This window comes from Aegilops tauschii, chromosome 4 (genome assembly GCF_002575655.3).
Source record: "Aegilops tauschii subsp. strangulata cultivar AL8/78 chromosome 4, Aet v6.0, whole genome shotgun sequence".
NCBI classification, from domain to species: Eukaryota; Viridiplantae; Streptophyta; class Magnoliopsida; order Poales; family Poaceae; genus Aegilops; species Aegilops tauschii.
This window is the reverse complement of record NC_053038.3, coordinates 369,831,410-369,840,975: the sequence shown is the minus strand read 5'-3', so window position 1 is coordinate 369,840,975 and position 9,566 is coordinate 369,831,410. Positions and strand designations below refer to the sequence as shown.

The 9,566-nt window shown below is 56.7% G+C and overlaps 1 protein-coding gene across 1 annotated transcript; it reads right to left on the bottom strand.

Moving 5' to 3' along the window:
• Positions 1 to 7,393: 7,393 nt before the first annotated feature.
• Positions 7,394 to 9,250, bottom strand: LOC109749752 (probable protein phosphatase 2C 30). Its single transcript, XM_020308707.4, has 3 exons — positions 8,795 to 9,250; positions 8,313 to 8,645; positions 7,394 to 8,218 (listed from the first exon to the last, which is right to left on the bottom strand). Exons 1-3 carry the CDS (start codon positions 9,134 to 9,136, stop codon positions 7,673 to 7,675), a joined length of 1,221 nt encoding a protein of 406 aa, XP_020164296.1. The 5' UTR covers positions 9,137 to 9,250; the 3' UTR covers positions 7,394 to 7,672.
• Between the last annotated feature and the right edge of the window lie 316 nt (positions 9,251 to 9,566).

The following is a 9,566-nucleotide window of genomic DNA, read 5'->3' as shown; positions in this document are numbered from 1 at the left end:
ATAGAAGTCGAGGAAGCTGCGGAGGAAACTGCTTGCGGGTAGGCCAAACCCGCTGAGGAAGTGGCTTCGGAAAACTACGAACTCACCGGCCTCGGCGCCAGCGAGATCTCCCTCGCATCGGGGATGCGCGTCCCCAAGACTGCCTCGACTGGAATCCTCCGCGTCATGTGAAGGAACTCGATGTGGCCGTCGTGGACGTTGGATCCATCCCAGTCGCCTAGCGCCATAGCTCGTGGTAGTACGGCGGCGGCTCGGCGAGGCTGGGCGGTGACGAGGTCGCGGCGGCGCCCTGGCGGCGTGTGGCGCAGCAGCGCGGCGGCGGCGAGGAGGCACCGAGGCGAAGAGGAAGAGGAGAACGAGAGAGTGGGAGGGGGCGCGTGCATTTGGCCGCCCCCTTCCCTCTATTTATACGACGATGGTGGGGTCGAGGCGACTCTTTGGGGGGGTGGGATTAACTGCTCCGACGTCCCACGCGCCCCCGCAATATTCGCGCATTTATGGCATGCAATCAATGTGCCCCAGAAGGGCAACGGATTGCTTCGGTCGCAGCGGATCCGTGCGCACGCCGAGGCCGTGTAATGGCGGGCCCGGGTCTGTGGCGGCGTCCCATCGCGCATGTGGGCTGGCAGGTCGGGCCGGCCTGCTGGCAACACGTGGCATGCGAGCAACGGGCGGCCAGTCCGCTACCCGGTGGCATACCCTCGACGCCCGCCACGACGATTCAAATTCGCCAATCGGCCGGCTTCTCCCTGGCTGGCTCCTGGCACGTGGCTTCTTCAATCCGGACGGAACGAAGGCACAGGATCTCCCGGAGGAGGAAACTGCTGAGGCACTCCAGCTTTGAACCATGGTGCCTCACCAGCTTCAGGGACTACTGTTGGGGGATGTACCCCGGGTAGCCTCATCTGCACCCAATAACATTTGAAGACATCGGGGCTAGCAAAGCCCCTCATGCCGACTAACCACACGGCCGGCTTCCAGAAGACGGCGCCCTCTTAGAAGGCGGCTGTGGGGGCGGGTCGGCTCCCAGGAGCCGGCCCCTCCTCCTCCTCGGAGTCTGCACTCACCCACCATGACGAGACGGGGCGTGGCTATAGTGCCGCCTGCTCCCCCGAATCCCGGAGGGGTGTGGCTACAGTGCACGCTGACCAAGCGGCCATCTACCCCGCACGGCGTGGGACTATAGCCATACGACGCACGACGCGGCCCTCGTCAGCAAGGGTCACGCTACAGCAAAAGGCAATCAGCATGGCCGGCAGGCAGCGGACCCTACCTGTTGGCCGGATTCTCGGCGGACGGCGAGGCCCTCTAGAGGCGGGCCCCAGCAACCGGCGGAGAACCCGGCGACCTTAGACACTGACGCCCGGGTCCTACACCCGGCCGTATTACCACCCCTGGGGGGTCGGCCTATAAGACCCCCAGGGTTCACCCATGCAGAGGGTTAATCTCTCATTCCACACACACCATAGCTAGGAGAAGAGGGAGAGTTCTACCCTTGTTCCTCCTCTAGCAGCACAACTCTAGGAGCAACTCTGTATACTCTTGATCATAGTCATCTCAGCAGGACTAGGGTGTTATCTCTACGGAGAGCCCCGAACCTGGGTACGTCTCGTGTGCTCTCGAGCTCGTGCTCACTCTCGCTTCCGGAACTCAACAACGTCCTCATGGCTCCACCCATGATAAGCCACCCCCTGGCATCTGCCGTGAGATTACCACGACACTCCCCGTCAATGTCCATATCATCCTCTTCCTCGAGGCCATAGCCCTCCGGGGACTCGTGGTCGAGCAGGAAGATGGCCATGCCGACATGATCTTGCATGAACACGTCCTCCATGGCAGATTGATCATAGGTGGACTGTGCGAATGGCGCTCGGTCGTCTAGGCTTTGGGTCTCCTCGGAATTGTAGCCAGCCGCGGCAGCACCACCAATGGAGGCAGCAGCCGCCGCACCACCTTCAAAGATGATGTTCTCCATTGAAACGGCTGGTCGTTTCGTCGTCTCCGGTCGCCGGCATTTTGTAGAATAGGTTGCATGCGCCGGGGAGCATGTCGGCTGGCATCTCCCACGGGCGTTTCCTCGCTCCTCCAGATGATGAACCGGCCAACGGCGTGGCTTTGAAGTCGATGGCCACATGCGTGGGCACGGGCGTGAACAGCGCCACCACGCTCACCTCCGGCGAGCATTCCCTGAAGAAGCGGGAAGCTTGCGGATAGACGTGGAAGCCGGAATCGGCAACGGGCAGATGCGTGCGGCGACTCTAGCAGCACCATGCGAGGAAACGCCGTCGAGCCCATGCTGGTCGCGGGCACAGCGGCGCTGATGTGCCCGTGCTGGCCATGGTTCAACCCTAGGTACATCAGGCCTCCCTCATTGCGGCGGCGACTCGGGTGTTGGTTTCCTCCTGCTGTCCGACGGCGAAGAGGGTAGCGACGGCCTCCGCTTCGTCCCTGCGTCCGTCGCGTGCCTCCGGTCCTTCCGCTTCACCGACTGCACGGCCCGCTCCTCGGGCGTCAGCTGTTGGGGAACGTAGCAGAAATTCAAAATTTTCCTACGTGTCACCAAGATCAATCTAGGAGATGCTAGCAACGAGAGGGGAGGAGTGCATCTACATACCCTTGTAGATCGCGAGCGGAAGCGTTCAAGAGAACGGGGTTGATGGAGTCGTACTCGTCATGATCCAAATCACCGATGATCCTAGCGCCGAACGGACGGCACCTCCGCGTTCAACACACGTACGGAGCGGGGACGTCTCCTCCTTCTTGATCCAGCAAGGGGGGAGGAGAAGTTGATGGAGATCCAGCAGCACGACGGCGTGGTGGTGGAAGTAGCGGGATCCCGGCAGGGCTTCGCCAAGCGCAAGCGGGGAGGAAGAGGTGTCACGGGAGGGAGGGAGGCGCCAGGGCTTGGGGTGCTGCTCCCATGCGCCTCCCCACTATATATAGGGGTGGAGGGGGCTGGTTTCTTGCCCTCCAAGTCCATTGGGGCGTTGGCAAAGTTGGGGGGAAGAAATCCCATCATTTCTCTTCCCCACCGATTGTTATCCCCCTTTTTTAGGGATCTTGATCTTATCCCTTCGGGATATGATCTTATTCCTTCTAAGGTGGGATCTTGGTGCGCCTTGACCAGGGGTGTGGGGCCTTGCCCCCACTACCCACGTTCATGTGGGTCCCCCCATGCAGGTGGGCCGCACTTCGGAACCTTCTAGAACCTTCCCGGTACAATACCGAAAAATCCCGAACATTTTCCGGTGGCCAAAATAGGACTTCCCATATATAAATCTTTACCTCCGGACCATTCCGGAACTCCTTGTGACGTCCGGGATCTCATCCGGGACTCCGAACAACTTTCGGTTAACCGCATACTAATATCTCTACAACTCTAGCGTCACCGAACCTTAAGTGTGTAGACCCTACGGGTTCGGGAGACACGCAGACATGACCGAGACGACTCTCCGGTCAATAACCAACAGCGGGATCTGGATACCCATGTTGGCTCCCACATGTTCCACGATGATCTCATCGGATGAACCACGATGTCGAGGATTCAATCAATCCCGTATACAATTCCCTTTGTCAATTGGTACGTTACTTGCCCGAGATTCGATCGTCGGTATCCCAATACCTTGTTCAATCTCGTTACCGGCAAGTCACTTTACTCGTACCGTAATGCATGATCCCGTGACCAAACACTTGGTCACATTGAGCTCATTATGATGATGCATTACCGAGTGGGCCCAGAGATACCTCTCCGTCATACGGAGTGACAAATCCCAGTCTCGATTCGTGCCAACCCAACAGACACTTTCGGAGATACCTGTAGTGCACCTTTATAGCCACCCAGTTACGTTGTGACGTTTGGTACACCCAAAGCATTCCTACGGTATCCGGGAGTTGCACAATCTCATGGTCTAAGGAAATGATACTTGACATTAGAAAAGCTCTAGCAAACGAACTACACGATCTTGTGCTATGCTTAGGATTGGGTCTTGTCCATCACATCATTCTCCTAATGATGTGATCCCGTTATCAATGGCATCCAATGTCCATGGTCAGGAAACCATAACCATCTATTGATCAACGAGCTAGTCAACTAGAGGCTTACTAGGGACATGTTGTGGTCTATGTATTCACACATGTATTACGGTTTCCAGTTAATACAATTATAGCATGAAAAACAGACAATTATCATGAACAAGGAAATACAATAATAACCATTTTATTATTGCCTCTAGGGCATATTTCCAACATCAGCTGCTTCTTTTTCTTGGGTGGCACCGCGGTCTTGCGGGGCGCGCAGGGATTGCCTTTCGCGGAGGCGATGGAGGCGAGTCCGGACGAGGCGAGGGATGCGAAGGCCGGCGGCGGCATCGAGGGTCGGCGCGTCGTCGACCATGCCTGGGAGCGCAAGCGGGCGGGAGGGTTTTGGGAAAGTGGAGGGAAATGGTGGTCGATGTGCCACCGACTGGCGGGCCAGGGGGAGGAGTAGGTGCCCGTCGCGTTCGTCTGTTTTCTGTCCGCGCCGACGTAAATGTGGCTCAAATTTGAGCATGGAATGGGTCGGCGGGCGGACGAAAAGGGGACGCGCGTCCGTTTGGATCGACGCGTTGGGCCGACTTTTCTATCCGTGGCGCGCGGACGAAATGGGTCGATGCGTTGGAGTTGCTCTTAGTTCTTCAAAATAAGAGCCACAAGTTGGCAAGCCTAAGGGAATCTTGCCACACTTTTTGAGTGTATATGATGTGGGACCATAGTGTGGCTTGAACCAAACACAGACCTAAGTTGGTCAAACTTACCTAACCATAGGTGTGGCAACCTTTGGCAAATTTAGTCTCAAACCAAACAACCCAAAAATTAAAAAGAGTTAGTCTAGCAGCATGGGACATCTTATTAGCCTTGTAGCTTTTTAATTTGGATCTAAATTTGTCTTCAACAAAATTATATGTTGCAGCTCTGCCCTTAGCCGGAAGGATTAAGGGGTGTCCAAAATGAATGTAATGTTCATTGATGTCATGAGCATGAAAAATGTGCTTAATTCCATTCTTAATGTGATTAGACACACCTCTATTGAAAATGATACCGGAATTTTTCCAATCGGGGATTTGGCCAAAAGCATCAAGAAATGTTGTAGAATTTGGGGCATGTGATTTGCCTCATTGATTGAAGCCTTCCCATAGATTAGAGGATCGCAAGCAAATATAAAAGAGTGTATGGAAGGACAATTAGGGCCAAAAGAGATACCAAAAAGATAGTTGTTGGTCATGGCTTCTTGAAGGGATATGGACAATTCATTGATAGCAAGGACGAATAGATAAGGAGAGAGAGGACAGCCTTGCCTGATACCTATACTGCTATTGAAGTAGTCATATGCCTGACCATTAGGGCATGGTGTGGCTTTGTACTCGGATCCTTCTATGCTCTCTTTCAGTGACCTAGTCGTGTCCGCGTGATACGAGTAGTCTATGATCGAAATTGTATGAGAGCTACCTATCACTTTGTATCGTTTAGCCATGTACTCTGTTTGGTGTTTGTTTATATATAAAGCGAGACGATAGCCTTTCGAGAGAGTGCAGATGAGTAGAGGGACTCATAGTGAAAAATCAGGGGAATTAGCATGGAGTTGGACATCTACGCCTGCAAATCCACTCCGTATGCAAACCGCTCGTAACACCTCTGTCGATGCAGTCCATGGGAATAACTAGGACATGAGTGACAGCGTCCACAATTTCTTGTCTGTACACTTGTATCGACTGCGATGGTGCGCACTGACACGCTTTGCTCTTTCCCTAGAGATAGGCAACTTTCGAGCTGTAGTTATTCCCAACTGCAGGCGTGGCTGCTCCGGCGACATGCACCGGCCGTGTCAACCAAGTCTTCCTTGATGCTAGTATCACGCAAGGCATCAGATGTCCATTTCCTCTCTCGTTCGGTAGTGTTCCGTTGCTCTGCTCCTCCAGCTCTAGCCAGTCCTTGTCGCTTTTGCTCTGCTCATCTTCACCGCTGTCAGACGACGAGTGAAACAGATGTCATAGTGCAGGCCGAGCCCGAGCAAGAGCAACGCACGCTGGATCGCCTTTCATTGCGCGTTGCGGGCGGGACAGGCGAGCAGGGCAAACGCATCGCGGCTCAGCCGGTTGCAGAATGCTCACGGTGGGAGCGTTTACAGGAGAACTCGTGCGTGTTTCACGGGGAACTAATTGCGCAAGTCCAAACTGCCAAGGAAAGTGCCGCAAAAGGTTCGAGAAAAGGGATTAAAGGATGCATTTTTGCTACTAATTGCTTTCTGTGCCGTTCTAAAGCTGCTAATTGCCTGCGCATTTCAGTGACATGTGGAGTCTCTGCCTTCTCTTTGTCTCTATAATTAATCATCATGCAACAAGCTAACAATTCTGCCGCGCTGATCTTATTTATGCACGAATGCGTACTACGATTCCACGAGGCCACGAGGAACTAACTAAAACCGGTACGCTCTGACCCTCTTTGGTTCATCTGCATGGGCTGCATCGGCTCAGCTAAACAATACTCAAGGCAAGGCATAATCACGATATCCGTCAACACCAACCGGAGCTATAAGTGCACACGCTGATCCAGCAGAGAGCAGCCAGGTGTTCGTTGCCGCTGGATAACACAGCTACCGTCCACTAGAGAAGAAAAGTATCAGCATCGCCCTCCCATCACCGTCCTCACAAGTAAAAGTGGACCAGAAAAAGCCCCGGCCGGGGACGTCCCTGACGTGGCGTGGTGGCGCTAAACGCCGTCCCGATCAAGCGAAACTATTATCATGCAGCCCAGAAAGAAAGAAAGAATCTTCTTTTCGACGCGGCCAAAGATGATCGACCAAACTTGGGACAGCGCAACAGGTGTCATTCACCTCCAGAAAACGTGATTTCAGCGGTCTCTTCCTCCCTCCTTTCTTTTCTCTCCCCTCGATCTAATCGCCCGTCGGCCACGCCACCCAACCCCGTCGTCAAGTCGCAGCATACTACGCGCTGCCTCGTGTCCACTATGATCAGGCTCACGCCCGCGGATTTGTTGACTCACCACTGCACGGCTCGGCTCACCCACCGGCCGCGAGGACTTTTCAGCGACCGCGAGAGCAGGCAAGCGGCGGCAAGACGGAGAGCATGGCAGCGCGACACCTGCGACGCTCGACGCATTTGCGTGCGAAGGTTCCAACGGATGCTGAATTAACAATGCGAGCTCGAGCTTCTTGGACCCGGCACGGAGGGAGGAACATCCCGCCGAAACATTATTGTAGTCGAGGTCGCGCAACCGATTCTCTTTGCCGGACGCGTCGAAACGAACCTCACAATTGCGCAATCAAAGCCGACCGGAGGAAGCTTATGATAAACAAAGAAAGAAGATCGCGATCTAGTCAGAGGATGATGATGGATCATGCATGGAATGGAAGCCTTGATCGTTTCCACCGGATTATATTACAGTTTCTCTTGACGCTCGAGAAAGTTTCTTGACACGCCGGAAATCATCACCGGCTTTCGAAAGGAAAATGGCGGGGGCGGCGTGGGTCTGTCTGGCCTGACCACCTTTGCCACCCCCGAGAAATAAACGAAACAATTTCGTTGTGTATTTCATGAATTCCGCTATGGATACCATGTTCGCCGCTGAGTCAAGGATCACAGACGATAGTTTGGTGGATCCATGGATCCAGCGGCGGTCAGAATCTCGGGCGGCGCCTCCTGAGGTTGACGACGACGACGCTGACGTTGTCCGAGCTCTGCCGCGCTATCGCCAGCTTGGTCAGCAGGATGGCCGCCTCGGCGCATGCTTCGTCCACCTCCTCGCCGCTCTCCTCGTCGTCGCTATCGGAGCGTGCGTCCGCACAACCGCCACCGTCGTTCTGGGCTTCGTCGCCGCTGCTGCTGCCGCTTCCACTGCTCTGTCTGGGGCTCAGGTTGGAGGTCGGGCTCGACCGCCCCCCGCGGCGCTTCGCCTTGCTCCGCACGCACGACCGCACCACGTGGCACGCGACCTCGTTGCTCACCACGTCCCACAGGCCGTCGCTGGCGAGGATGAGGAACTCGTCATCGCCGTCCTTCCTCTCCAGGACCCTCACCTCCGGGTCGGGTATCACGAATGGCTTCAGGTAGCTGTCTCCAATGGCCCGTGACATGGCTAGCACGCCGAAGACGCGGGCGCCGTCCCAGAAGATGACGCGCCCTCCGGCCGCTTGGATCCGCTCCAGCTCGTCGGGCCGATCCGGCTGAAAAGGAATCAAGCAGACACGTACGGTTAGAACAAGCCGGAATATGTAAATCTTTGGCAGAGCTTACAAGAAGTTGGTTGTGGGCGCATACCTTGTGGTCGGATGAGAGTGGGATGGCGGCGCCCCCGCGGCCGATGACGGCACGGCTGTCACCGCAGTTGGCGACGACGAGGTGGCGAGGGCCGACCACGGCGACGACGGCCGTGGAGCCGACGTGGTCGCACTTGGGCAGCTGCAACTCGCACCGGCAGGTGGGCGCTCCGCTGGCCCTTGACCTTGAGCTCACGGCCTCGGCGTCCATCCGCGCGAAGCTCCTCTCCATGACACCCATCCACCGGTCCGCGTCGTCCGACCCCGACGAGCGGGCGCCGCCGGCCTCCTCGACCACGATCTCGTGCATCCGCTCCCCGCACGACGTTGCAACCTACACGCACATGCAATTCAATCGATAAATACTCCCGAGTCAAAACACAGTTCGACCTGCACATGCGCGCTCTCCTTTCGGCGTAGACATATGCTACTAGATCAAAAGGATAGATTATTTGAACAGGGGATATATGAGTAGGCACTCACATGCGAGCAGCCATGGCCGTCGAAGACCCCGAAGAAGTGGTGGCCGGGGAGGAACTCGGGCCGGATAGAAACCGCGTCTTCCATGTCCCTCCGGCGTCCGCACACCGACGTGACGCCGTACTTGGCGGGCTCAATCTCCTCCTCGTCCGTCGAGGAGGATTCCTCGTCCAGCTTCCGCCTCTTCCTGGACACCTCCTCCGCGCCACGCTCGGCCACCAGTCTATGCCGCCGTATCTCCATCCTCCGGCGCCGCGCCGCTCGGCTGCCGACGTGGGACTCGGCGCCCTTCCCCTCCGCCCCCGCCCCCGCCCCCTCCGGCACGTCGCGGCGGATCTCCGACATGATTCACGAGCCCAACCAACCAACTCTTGAAAACAAAAACAAGCTAGAGCAGGCAACAACAAAGAGCTAAATATTTCTCCGTTCCTCCGACGTTTGGCAAATGGCGATTTTGAAGGGGCAGCGAGCAAGTGGCGCCTCCATATAAATGTGAGGGGGGAGGGGGGTGCCACGCGCCGGCCGCCCCGTACAGTTGTGCGATGGCGCGGAGGCCGTCGGGTGCGGCTCCACGTGACGCTCGCGCGTGGCCGGTACGTGCCGCGGGGACGCGTGTCGAGGCGCGGGCGCGTCCACTGGGCGGCAGCGAGCTGGGGCACGCGGCCGCGCGACACGAGTTGGGCGGGCCGGAATTGCTTCCGCGTTTGGTGTTCGGCGCGGGCCGTGGGCTGGCGGAGACACGTGTGCGTGCCTCCGTGGTGGCTCGCTGGGGACG